General features: G+C 31.8%; 3 protein-coding genes across 6 annotated transcripts in view; 2 read left to right on the top strand and 1 right to left on the bottom strand.

The window, feature by feature from the left end:
* The first annotated feature begins 317 nt into the window (after positions 1–317).
* LOC123008755 (leucine-rich repeat-containing protein 40-like) lies at positions 318–4,460 on the top strand. 3 transcript variants are annotated; one of them, XM_044404763.1, is made up of 10 exons: positions 318–478; positions 565–725; positions 772–962; positions 1,011–1,214; positions 1,265–1,388; positions 1,437–1,606; positions 1,656–1,798; positions 1,846–2,049; positions 2,097–2,615; positions 2,668–4,460. In XM_044404763.1, the coding sequence occupies exons 1-10, from the start codon at positions 432–434 to the stop codon at positions 2,771–2,773; spliced, it is 1,869 nt and encodes a 622-aa protein (XP_044260698.1). In that variant the 5' UTR covers positions 318–431; the 3' UTR covers positions 2,774–4,460. The 3 variants fall into 3 exon arrangements, with proteins under 3 accessions (XP_044260698.1, XP_044260690.1, XP_044260706.1); XM_044404755.1 differs by having other exon boundaries at positions 320–478; positions 556–725; XM_044404771.1 differs by lacking the exon at positions 318–478 and adding an exon at positions 488–514.
* A 165-nt stretch (positions 4,461–4,625) lies between these two features.
* Positions 4,626–7,286, bottom strand: LOC123012898 (guanylate kinase-associated protein mars). 2 transcript variants are annotated; one of them, XM_044411113.1, is made up of 8 exons: positions 7,154–7,286; positions 6,452–7,095; positions 6,296–6,400; positions 6,144–6,245; positions 5,988–6,092; positions 5,631–5,937; positions 4,978–5,580; positions 4,626–4,922 (listed from the first exon to the last, which is right to left on the bottom strand). In XM_044411113.1, exons 2-8 carry the CDS (start codon positions 7,051–7,053, stop codon positions 4,743–4,745), a joined length of 2,004 nt encoding a protein of 667 aa, XP_044267048.1. In that variant the 5' UTR covers positions 7,054–7,095; positions 7,154–7,286; the 3' UTR covers positions 4,626–4,742. The 2 variants fall into 2 exon arrangements, with proteins under 2 accessions (XP_044267048.1, XP_044267037.1); XM_044411102.1 differs by having other exon boundaries at positions 6,452–7,281.
* Positions 7,287–9,738: 2,452 nt separating this feature from the next.
* The window catches only part of LOC123011255, a 44,045-nt gene continuing 40,831 nt past the window's right edge, over positions 9,739–12,952 (top strand). The window contains exon 1 of the mRNA XM_044408625.1: positions 9,739–9,868. The gene's annotated coding sequence lies outside the window, so the exon portion shown is untranslated. The remainder of the gene's footprint in view (positions 9,869–12,952) is intronic.

Raw genomic sequence — 12,952 nt, 5'->3', positions numbered from 1 at the left:
ACACGTTTATTTGAATTTGTTTTAATTTATTTGTATGTTTAGCGAATTCTAAGGAATTTAGAAGCTACAATCTAGGGACAAGCGCTTAATCTCATCTGGCATCACTCAGACAACTCTTAAATAGTCGAGTTAGAATACTACTAGAATTACTATAAATTTAGAATACTACTGCGCCTGTCACAATTGTTGACACAATTGAGTTACTTCTGCTGCCAACATACACAACTCACACTAGAGGTGGCGCCAAATTCTAATAGACATCTGGCAACAATGCAGAGCATTTTATGTTCCTGTGATATGCGCAGTAGTAGCTACGTAAATTATTTATTACCTTAGGTGGGAATGTCTTATTGATAAATCTGTAGCCTAAAAGACTGAGGCACGAACTTAGTCACTATGCTACTTAGAAAGTTCTGTCTGTGGAAATCGCTATGTTTTATAGTTCTGTGGAAACAACGACAATAGAGGTCATTTCAAGGTCAGTGATGTCATAAGTCATAAGAAAATATGAAAGGTTATGTTTTTGTGTGATTGATCGATATTTTTCCATTAAAGATATTTTAGAATGGCCAAACAATCAAATGTTAAATCTAGACGTAAATTACTGAATCCAGTTTTTCACCTACAAAGTAAAGAGGAAGATGACAGTCAACTTACTAGAGGTATTATCAAAATTGTTCGAAGGACAGGGCAGCTTAACTTATCGGGACGTAGTTTGGCTCATGGTAAGAACAAATTGGATTATATTCTTGTTTCAGTAGTTGTTTTTAGTACCTGAAAAAATGTTTACTATGTATGAGTTAACAGATGAAGATACAGCGAAATATATTGACTTCAATAAAGAACCTGAGGAGGAGAACTGGTGGCAGTTTAAACCCTTGAGTTATTTAGATCTAAGCTCAAATGTCCTGCAAGAGATTCCTGGAAAAATTGGAATGTTTGAAGATTTAACTGCGCTAAATGTAAACAATCAATTAGCACGAAAAAATGTTCAGATAACTTCTTTCTAGTTGCAAGATAACAACATAACAAGTTTACCTCCTGAAATTGGTAAATTAACCAAGTTAACAAAACTAAACCTTAGCCATAATAAAATTAATGTGTTGCCACCGGAATTTTATAAGTTAGTGGAATTACAGGTACTCTCATTAGCTCATAACAACTTAGAGAAAATATCGAAAAATTTTGGGGATTTGGTTATGCTACAACAATTGGTACATACATATTTAATACAACTAAGTAATTATATAAAAATAATTTATAGGACGTGTCACATAATGTTTTAACTAAATTACCACCAGGAATGGGGTTTTTAGTTCGACTAACTGAAATAAATCTCTCACATAACAAACTAATTGAATTACCACCTGACATTGTTAACTTAAGGGGTATTAAATTGTGATTTAAATTGTAGACTTATTGATAGTTGCTTTAAGGTCTGTTGAAACTGGATGTAACACACAATGATTTAGTTTACTTGCCAAAAATGGGAGAACTTGCCAAATTACAGTTTTTGTATGCCCAACATAACAATATCGAAGAAATTCCAGACTTTGAGGGGTGTACGCATTTACAACAAGTCTATTTTGGAAACAATTACATTAAAGTAAGAAAACAAAGCAATAATAGTAAGTATAAAGCATTTGAAATTGTAGGAAGTAACACCTGACTTTTGTGAAAATACGTCGAACTTGAAAATCCTTGATTTACGAGATAACAAGATAGAACAAATTCCCAACGAAATAGCGATGTTACAACACTTGATTCGACTCGATTTAACTAATAATGATTTGACCGAGTAATACCGATTCTTCTAGTTATTTTTTTCACAGAGTGTTTTTGTAGTCTTCCCAATTCACTGGGTTTATTAGCGCACTTACAAAATCTTCAGCTGGAAGGGAACAAACTGAAAAAAATTAGAGCTGATATTATTAAAGGCGGAACTATGCGAATTTTAAAGCATTTGAAGGAGCAGCTTGCTGACGAAGAAGTTGAAAATGTTCCTAAAGCCTCTACTACTCAGATTAAAGCCAAGACATTCCCTGATAGGTAAGCGAAAAATATTTGAAGGGTTTTTATTTAAGAATTCTTTTTAGATACACTATGAAGCATTCACGAGCATTAAATGTAACGATGAAGCAGCTTACTTCAGTACCTGATGATGTTTTTGAGGAAGCTAAACTAGCGGAAGTTACTATTGTTGATTTATGTAAAAATAAATTATCTTCAGTGCCTAGTGGACTACAGTTAATAGCTGAAAATTTGACAGAATTAAATTTGTCCATGAATTTAATTAGCGAGATTCCTGCATTTATCAGTAACTGTATAAAATTGAAATATTTTGATTTAGGCAACAATTTATTGTCAAATTTGCCAGAATGTTTAAGTTCATTAGTTAGTTTGAGAGAACTTGTATTAAACAACAATAGATTTAACCACATACCAGATTGTGTATACGGAATGGTAGGATTAGAAATATTATTAGCTTGTGATAATAAAATAACTGATGTTAATGTGGATGGATTGAAAAATCTTAAAAGAATAGCAACTTTAGATTTGACGAACAACAACATAGGTCATATACCACCTGAACTGGGAAATATTACTCAACTCCGGTATGAAAACATGGATTTTAAATTCAATAAACAGCTAATTATTTTATTTTAGGACCCTGGAGTTAAGAGGAAATTGCTTTAGGCAACCACGCTATGCCATTTTAGAACAAGGAACTGCTTCCGTATTAAGTTACTTGAGGGATCGAATTCCAAAATAGATTATAATCGTAATATTTACGGTATTGTAACCATATCCATATTACTTGTTGTTTCATCCACGTTTTCTTTACTCTTTTCTTCTGTTTACTTCGTCTTTTGTCATTGTTGTTAAAAGAAATAGGTTGCAAGTTGGTAGATGGTCTAAGCTTGTGCAAACTTTCGCTTTTGTTTCCACGTAATCATCTCAAGATTTGGAAGCCCGATGATTACATGAACAGGAACAGGAGTTAGCTTGTTTTCTCCTCCAATTCTTTTCGTTTCTTCTTTTCTACCTACGATTTTGCTGACATCTCCACCACTCAATTCATAAAGAAACATCCCTTAAACAAATAACTTCAATAAATCGTAATCACTTTTATTAAATAACTAAAACAAGTACATATCGCACTGAAAAAAAACGCAGTCTATTCTGAACATAAAAAATAAAATCACCTTAATTAACACGCTAAAACAGTTTACCTTTTCAAAGTCTATGTGATCGACGTATTGGTGTTTCTGTTACAGAATTATTTAGATCAGATTCCTTATTTTCGTTTATTACTTGATCATGAAACAACACTGATTTAGTTCGACTTTTCTGATTTGATTTCACAGACGCATCCTTCAATATACTTTTAACTACAGACTAAAATAGTCAGACGTAACAAGTGACAATTTTTATACAAAATATTAAATTTTACCTCGACATTTTTTGCAAACTGTGCCACCTTCATCATTGTAAGTTCAGGGGAACTAATTTCTTCTAATTTGTTCATCAGTTTTTACAACAGAAAATCTGTTGTTGCTTCGATTTAGTAGAGTTATCTGATGTCCTGTTTGTTTCTTTTTGCGAGCAACTTGAATCGCTTCTCTAAGAGCAGAAACCTTTTTCTTTCCTACGTTCTTCCTAATTTCATGTACAATTTCTTGTCTTTAAATTGTTCAAATTTGCCAGTCTCTTGTTTCTATATTGACAATTTGTAGATAAACTGCTAGTTTTTTATTTTTTTTTAACTTTAATCATGGTACAAACTGATTTGTTATTAACTTGAAAAATAATTTGAATTTCAAATATTTTACTTGACTGTACAAACGTCGTACAAAATAGGCAGAATCAGCTTTTGGCGACGTGTAATCCGAAATATCATTGTTTGAAAAATTGTTCCTGGTTGTCTCCAGATTATGAAGTCCAGTGCTTACAGGGACTATCGACATTTTGAAAATCGATTATTTCCTTGGTCTACATTTTTTTCCGTTTCTCTTTTTCATCCTTCCATTTTGCAAACATTACTAAGCCTCTGCTCAATCAAATATTCGCTTGTTTGTTTTACCTTAAACTACATTTATCAAATCTGGAGACACATTTTTGGATTCTACTTTTCCCAAAAACTATATCCCAATGTACTTTACATACAGTATTTTGTCCAGTTTAAAAACTGGACTAGTGAATACCCATATCGTAGTTTAAAGGGTGCCATTAGATTATATGTACTCGTATAATACGTATATATTTTATGTAGTGTAATGTAAATATTGTATTTATAAAATATTTTAGGTGTTTTATTGTAACATAGTGCTGTTTAATATATAGTAGTATTTGTTTAATCCTAAAAAATCTAGTTTTGTAATGTCTTGAAGTCCTCTCCATGTTGTATTGCTGTATGTATGATTTATGTAATAAACTGTAAATAAACACTTAAATATAAAGCAGTGTTTTCTTATAAAGTTTTATTTTTTCCTTGGTCCATCTGTTCCGGTCATACCTATAATAAATGAGCGTTTTCACAAATTAATAGAAAAAATTGTGTTGTGTAATGAAAACTTTAAATATTGGGATTAAGTAAGGAAAGAAATATCTATTAAACAAAAAACTTCAATAAATCGTCACTTTTATTATTAAACAAATAACTAAATCAAGTACACATTACAATTAAAAAAAAACGCAGTCTATTATGAACATAAAACAATAAAATCACCTTAATTAAGACACTAAAACAGTTTACCTTTTGAAAGTCTGTGTGATCGACGTATTGGTGTTTTGGTTACAGAATTGTTTGGATCAGATTTCTTATTTTCGTGTATTACTTCGTCATGAAACAAGACTGATTTCGTTCGACTTTTCTGGTTTGATTTCACAGACGCATCCTTCAATATACTTTTAGCTGGAGTCTAAAATAGTCAGACGTAACAAGAGATAATTTTTATACAAAATATTAAAATTTACCTCGACATTTTTTCCAAACTGTGACACCTTCATCATTGTAAGTCCAGGGGAACTAATTCTTCTTGTTTGTTCATCAGTTTTTACAATAGAAAGTCTGTTGCTGCTTCTATTTAGCGAAGTAATTTGATTTTCTGTTTTGCAAGCAAGTCCAGGAGAACTGATTCTTTTAGTTTTTTCATCGGTTTTTACAACAGATAATCTGATACTCCTTTGATTTAGCGGAGTTATTTGATCTTCTGTTTGTTTCTTTTTGCGAGCAGCTTGAATCGCTTCTCTAAGAGCAGTAGAAGCTTTTGCTGTTTTTGGTTTTCGACCTTTTTTCTTTCCTATGTCCTTCTTAACTTCAGGTATAATTTCTTGCCAATTGTTGGCTTTTAGATTGTCTAGATTTGCATATCTCTTGTCTAAATTGTCGATTTGTAAATGCATCATATCCCAAAAACCATGCAAATCTTCACACGTAACACGAGCTTCTTTACAGTCTGATTGACACTTATTTATCAAACCCCTGAATTGCTCAAACTTTTTGGTAATTAGGAGATTGGTCTGGCCTATGGCAACGTCAATCATTGATACAGCTTCTTCTGGAGGATTAGTTGCAGCCTACAAACACTAATTAAGTTAAACTGATTTATTACTAACATGAAAAATACTTTGTATGTGGTCCACTGATCACACAAGTCCTTCAAACGGGCTATTTGGCTATCCAAAAGCCATGTAAAATAAGCAGCGCCGGCTTTGGGTGACGTGTAGTCAAGAGAATCAGATGTGTTTGAAGAAAATGATTGTCCTAACTTGCGCACTTTGTACTCTTTTCGAGCACTGTTTTTCCCTCGAGATATTGTTACAAAAGGACTAACATATGTCGGAGGTTCTACTTTCTTTGGTGTCTGCACCTCATCACTTTCACTAGAAGGAATATGCGATACAGGGTAATCAGGCGACATCAACGATAAGTCACTGAAAATACATAGATTAATATAAGTTCAACATTTTTTAAACAAACCAACATATTTTCTTTATTTTCATTAGATTCCTCCGATTTGTCTGCTTCTTTATTAGACTTCGGTTTTGCTTTCTTATTAGATACTGGCTGAAGAGGCGGTGGTAAGTCACTGAAAATACTCACATTTAATAAAAGTTTGACAATTTTTAAACAAACCAACATAATTTCTTTATTTTCACTAGACTCCTCCGATTTGTTTGCTTCTTCAACAGACTTCGGTTTTGTTTTCGTATTCGATACTGGTTGAACACTCGGTAAGTCACTAAAAATACTCAGATTAATAAAAGTTAAACAGTTTTTACACAAACTAACATGTTTTCTGTATTCCTGTTAGTCTTCTCCGATATGTTTGCTTCTTCATTAGACTTCGGTTTTAACTTCTTATTCGATACCGGTTTAACAGGCGGTGGCGTGTCACTGAAAATACTCAGACTTGATAAAAGTTTAACACATTTTACACAAACCTACATGTTTATTTTATTTTTCTTTTTGTCGTTCGTTGTGTTTTCTTTATTTGGTTTGGCCTTCGTCTTTTCGGTTGTAGGTTCAACTTTGGTATCGTTCTTGTGAAGAGCCGGCTTCACTTCCAAAGTACCACGTGTTTGGGACCTTGTCACCATCTTATGCTTGTACAATTCTTTATCAGACTGATTTTTGCCTTTAGTTTTCGAGAGTTCTGACTGATTGGCGTTTTTGAACACATAAATAGGCTTAATGTTCGCTGGAGGTCGGAATTTGTGGTTAGCAGGAGCAAACTTGGATTTAAACGGTTTTCCCTTGATTTCTCTATTAACCGTTTCTAGATTTGGAAGCCCGACGGTTACAGGGACATGCGTCACCTTAAAAATGGGTTTACTTGTTGTTTTCTGCAATTCTTTCCGTTTTTCCTTTTCTACTTTCCATTTGGCTAACATCTCCAGCCTTTTTTCCACTGCTGCTTGCTCGCTTGCTTTTGCCTGCTCTCTCTTTTCTTTTTTAGAAGCTGGTGTTACAACAGGGGACATGTTTTCAGGAATCTTTCTTTTCCAAAAAAGAACGTTTCGACGACTGTCTTTTCTGTGTTCGTTCATTTTCACAACCCGATCTTGCACTGTACCGAATACTTCGTTTTTCTGTTTATACAAAAGGAATAAATTATTATTTATAAAATCCTTCAAATCCATATTGTACTTATTTAACACTTGTCAATATTAAAATATAATATAGTTCTATCAGGTAGACAGACAAACGCATTTTACAACATATAAACGTAAATCAGAAAACGCTTTTTACAGAAGTTCACAAGGACAATTCAAAACTCAACGGTTATTTTATCAAAACTATTCTGTCAAAAATCTTTCGCGTTCCATTGGTGGAATTTTAAGAATACGGGCGTCATCTATCAATCGTCTTTAAAAACTGCACAGACATGTTAACAGAGTTCTATATTATCGTCAACAGTTAAATTTTTAATTTTATTTTTATAATTTTACTTGTTACTTCTGCTTATTTTTCTATTAACCACAAGCAAATTTTTTTGCTCCTACAGCAGCTATGTAACTAACTTAACATGCACTCTTATTACGTACTTACCTACATTTTTTAATTTATTAAAATTGAACTAACAAGTTGATTAAATAGAAATTTTTATAAACGTTTTATGCAAAAGTTAAAGTTAGAAAGCATATGCAATATACATATGCATTTTAAATTAATATCACATGTATTATAATACGAGCATGTATAATAATAATTTAAACGTCCGAGTATAATGCGTTGCCTACAATACATTTTTTTTATACAGAATGTAGCAGAAATACGTGTGTTAATTTTAATATGTAACACATCTCGATAAATAATACATTTGATTTAAAATTTGGAAAAGATAACATATCAAAACGTATACCTGCCTGTGGGTATCAAATTAAAAATGCCGAAATATTTTCCTTGTAATAGAAACAGAACTACATTAAGAACTGCATTGTTGTGATTATTTATTAACATTAAACGGTTCGTTTACACAAAATTATGGGGAAACAATAAAAACAATTAATAAGAATTTTGCAATATGTTATGTAAAAAAGTTGTGATTATTTATTAACATTAAACGGCTTGTTTACACAATTATGGGGGAAAACAATAAAACCAATTAATAAGAATTTTGCAATATGTTATATAGAAAAGTAGTTTTACGTGGTGAGTTCTTTCACGTGTTAAAATTAACACACGTATGTCTGATACACCCAGAAGAAGAATTTTATTTTTTATTTATTTTGGACATGTTTTGGACTAGTAATAAAGTGTTAAGTAAATAATACTGATTTGCTAAGTAAAATATTCTACATGCTAAGTAGGAATGCTCAGTATTAAAATAAGATTTGCTATGTGTAAAAAATGTGAGACCAACTTTTACCTTTTAAGACATTAAGCACTCAAAATCACTCAGTGAACAATCCTATTTCGACATATGTATGACCCCTGCTCAAAAATATAATTTATTTATTATTGGTATTTATTATTATTAAGTATGATGACACTTCAATAATACTAAACAACTACCTACAATAATTATTTTTTATATTGTTACTGCAATACAGACACATCATTTTCTAACCAATTTTATTTTTTAATTCGAAAAAACTGTTTTTGGGGACTGAGTACCTAAAATAGCCATTTTACTCACTATTTTATTGAATCCTGAGAAACTCATTTTAGGGGCTCAAATGAGTCCCTAAAACAGCTGTTTTCGGGAGCGTATACAAAAAAAATATTTTTCAATTCATTTTTGGCAACGTGTTTTAACATTTATATTCATTTTTTAAAGAAGGTTCAAAATGACTATACCTACCAATATTTAATGCTCGCAATTGTACATACGTGCAGTTTTCACCACACTGGAAAAAAAGTTGGACAAAATTACGAAATTAAGTGAATAGGTCGCAATGATCTATTTACCTGCCCCACCAGAAGCAATCTATATCTTAACCCATTGACTATTTTTTGGGGGTATATGAAAAACAGGATCTACGAGATGCCTCTGGAAGATCCACACGATTTGTAAAATCGTACTTTTGTTGTGACCAGGAGAACTATCAATGACAAAATGTTGGGGAGAAGTAGAGAACAACACAACATAGCAGGCAGAAATTTTAACATTTTACTTTAAGAATTTTAGATTTCTTTAAATTTTATCACTTGTCAAATTATTACCCCAACAATAAAAATTTTCAAAAATAAAATAAAAAAACTCATTTTTTTAAGAGTTACCTGAAGCGTTTTTACTTTTTTCATCAACCATAACGTGCTGAAGTCAGAATTCCAAAAAATAGATTTGTAAAATAAAATTCGGTCTCTTAAGAAAAAGAAGACTGATCTCCGGACCCAAGAAAAAAATACCTGCTTTTTTCTCTTGTCTCTACACCAAAAAATTACAAATTTATAAAATAAAAACTCAATTTATTGATCAATTATAAAGAAATAATATTCAATCACATAAAATTTACAAATAGGTACATGATACAATTTCTTTTTCTTTTGTTTCAGATGGAAAATAAGGCTGCGCCCTTATAGTATGATGCGAAAAAATAGAATTAGACTAGGGTCTAATTGCATTAGGATGCATCCATGATCCGGGTCAGTTAAGAGCAGTTGTTGTACTACTGAATTGTCGATGGATGAAATCGAGCAAACCTATATTGGAGACACCGCGTACAACTAGTTTTTGTCTCAGGTTAGGTGACTGACTTTCTTGTCGAAGGCTTCTACTTAGTTTAGAACTGGCTTAACCAAGTTCAGCTGCGTTAGTTTGTCAGCTAAAAAGCGCGACACGGAAAAGCCGCGAAAATTTTCGCAAAGTGAAATTTATGTGTCGTGTTGTTCTAGCAAGTTTAAAGCCAGTTTGGCAAGGTGAGTTTCATCAAGTTTTATCAACTTTTGTTTTTCTCATGTCTTCAAATTTATTATTAATTATAACAGTATCTATTGTTGCGTTTTGTGAAATGTGGTGTAATTTTGACGATGTATAGACATAATATCCAAAATACCGTTACAATAGCAACTTGTGACAACTTGTAGTTTATCACCTAATTACCAAGTTTAAAAAGTGAATCATTTCAAATTTATGTATTTGCTTTAAGTTGAAAAAAAATCCGTTATTGGTGTTTGTCCATTTTCTAAAGGAGATGAAACCTGAAATATCGATTAGAAAAAATAGTGATAATTTCGACTCAAATAAGATAATCTGGGCACGTATGCAACTGGATATCTATATTCACTTTCCTTTAGTAAAAGTCGTGGTCGTCAATGTGGGTAGGTGTAGTGAATTGGCCCAAGGTCGATGTTCAGGGGGCAACAGTCTGAAACCTACACTCTCAGATAGATATTTGATAAGTCATCGGATTGACTCCTCAAGGAATTGTTGATTTTCCCGAACTGTTTGTTAAATCATGCTCGACGTCATCAGATCTTCGAAACAACTCTTTTGAAAAATTGCGGAGAAAGTTCAAGTGGAGATAAAGGTGGAGAACAAAAGAAGCATGCATTACTGATTTCTTTCGTTGTAGAACAATGGAGACCCTAAGGAGATCATCGTTGTCAGTAGCGAAGAGCTTCCAGAATCATTTCAATCCAAAATTTTTCAATATTTCTGGCGCCATTTCAAATGTCAATTATGTCGTAAATAAAATTTAAATTACTCTTTTATTTATTAATTGCATGTGAGGTTAAACATCTCACCTTTACTTCTCATCTAGCACGGCCAGTAATGAGTTGAAATAATTTGTATGCACATAAAAACTCATTAGATGCTGACTTGCACTGTAAATTAACGCTTTCACTTATACAGAAATTGGATCTAATGCATAATTTTAAATGGCAAGTTTAATGGATTGATTTTTAAGAAAACTATAAATTCTGAATTACAACATAATAAATTTTCCTGATGTTTAGAGAAAATGATTAACATTTCGTAAAAGTGAAAATTTTACTAGATAGGTAATTTGCATTGTTTAAATAGAGAAACACTTGAGATTTCTTCCAAGTTCCAAGAAGTAGATAAATGATTACCAGTTATTGGCTTGTCAATATGAAGGTTGATGTGAAATTCTTATAATTAAAAGATCAACTCTCATATCGAGGAGTATCTCGACATTGAACAAATCATAAATATAGGTGTATCTAGTGAGCAATTCTAAATCAACAAAGTGACTTAAAATACTGTATAAAGTAAACAATTATTATTTAAATATAAATTTCATCAATGAATTTATTGACAGCCAACACAGCAATTATTTTAGATCTAATACATTGAACAATCATCAGTTTTGCTATAATTTATAGCTCCTATATAATCTTACAAACTGCATCAGTTACACCTCAAAAACCCCGAGTCTTGTCGAGATGCAAGTATTTCCTCCATCACATTTTAAAGATAAATAAAACTGTTCATATAACAACTTTTATGATCCTATGACATGCAATTCTTCGTTTTTTTTAGTTTCTTTCGAGTGAACAGGAAGAAACGTTAATGACATACGAGTAGTCTAACTGTTAATATTCCAGTTGACCATATGCTTAGCGCAAAATATTGGCGTCATTGTTATTTTTAAACCTATATCAAATTGTGGTTCAAATCTATCACTGTCTTAATTCAAACTGGTAGCTGAAAACATAATAAATCTTTTTAAATTCGACAATACCATAAGAGAAGAGTAATTCATCTCCCACTATCTTCTTAATTAACGCAAGGATGACTATTAAATCAACAATAGTTCAAACACCTGGATGTTCTGGAAATAAAATAATTGCTCGTAGGTGAATTCTGCTGTCTTTACAACATGATAATATAACATTATGCATATGTAGGCTGTAATTATGCATTTCTATTAATCCTATTAATAGAAAATGATCGCGTTTCATTAAAATCTGCAATAACAATGAATAAAAAAAAGATTTTATGTTAAAAGAAGAACCAGTTATAGCATCTTACACACTAACATCAACTAGACATCTTAGTGCGTCTGTAATTAAGTTTAGTATAATATCTGTTTTTATTTACGGTAATAACTATGAAACAAGTAGGTGTATAATGTTTACGATGAAGAAAACCCTTGGACAAGTTAATTTAGTAAGATTTCATCCAGTGTCTACCTCAAAACGATTTTATTCAACGGAAATGTCTCGTGTTTATTAATTAACTGACAGATTTAATTGTAGCAAGCACCTTTGCAAGGCCAATTTCCATATTTGTTTTGTAAATGAATGTGTTTGTACATACGATAAGTATTGTCATGGTACAAGAGGTTTCCTATTCGATCCAATGCGTAATAAGACAAGTGTGATTCAACAGAAAAATCATACTCACTCCTCCCAATTTCAAAAGTGTGATCTGCTTTGTCCACAATCCCACCTAAATTTATTTTCAATTTCACAAGATCCTATGAAACATCCAAGGCTGGAGAAATGATAAAGAACTTAACGAAGTGGTATTGTAGTCAAAAAGCCTAGTAAAAACCTGATTTATTAAAGCGTGGTTTATATAAAGTCCTTGGAATTAGTTACTTATAATCTGCTGAAAATTGAAATTGTGTGACTTCATGTGACGTTAATTGTCTTTATATCTTTAATGGAAGACAATGCAATGAGGTTGGTTTATAAAGCTCCTACATAACTAGAATTTATCGCGTCCATATAAACTCAAAAAAAAACCTTTCTTACTTTGTATATAATAAGAAAACAGAACAATAAAATGTTGCACCGTGTTAATATAACTTATGTATGTCTTGTTAGTGAACCATTTAACATATTATTATTATAACATTCACCGCGCTGCTAAGCCAACTGGAAAATTTAAAATAAAAAGACTTTCAGACTACTCCAATAGTAAATTTTGCGCAAGATGTCCCGGACATGACTCTCATCGCTGATATCATCGGCTGTTTGCAACTCTAACTATTCACCATATACCTTGTCACTCATCAAAAAAAAATATAT

This window comes from Tribolium madens, unplaced genomic scaffold, assembly GCF_015345945.1.
Source record: "Tribolium madens isolate multiple individuals breed KSU strain unplaced genomic scaffold, Tmad_KSU_1.1 Scaffold_19;HRSCAF=116;Tcas5.2_LG9, whole genome shotgun sequence".
In the NCBI taxonomy this organism is placed as follows: domain Eukaryota; kingdom Metazoa; phylum Arthropoda; class Insecta; order Coleoptera; family Tenebrionidae; genus Tribolium; species Tribolium madens.
Note: the sequence above shows the minus strand (reverse complement) of the source record. Positions and strands in the feature narration are given on the sequence as shown.

Bases quoted from the DNA above. Each gene is read 5' to 3' on its own strand.
- LOC123008755 (XM_044404755.1), top strand. From the start codon at position 432: ATGTTTTATAGTTCTGTGGAAACAACGACAATAGAGGTCATTTCAAG. The intron at 1,607-1,655 runs GTAAGAAAACAA...TTGAAATTGTAG, and splicing joins TTGGAAACAATTACATTAAA to GAAGTAACACCTGACTTTTG. The intron at 1,799-1,845 runs GTAATACCGATT...GTGTTTTTGTAG, and splicing joins ACTAATAATGATTTGACCGA to TCTTCCCAATTCACTGGGTT.
- LOC123012898 (XM_044411102.1), bottom strand. From the start codon at position 7,146: ATGGATTTGAAGGATTTTATAAATAATAATTTATTCCTTTTGTATAAA. The intron at 5,938-5,987 runs GTTGGTTTGTTT...ATGTATTTTCAG, and splicing joins AATGAAAATAAAGAAAATAT to TGACTTATCGTTGATGTCGC. The intron at 5,581-5,630 runs GTATTTTTCATG...TAGTGTTTGTAG, and splicing joins ATCAGTGGACCACATACAAA to GCTGCAACTAATCCTCCAGA.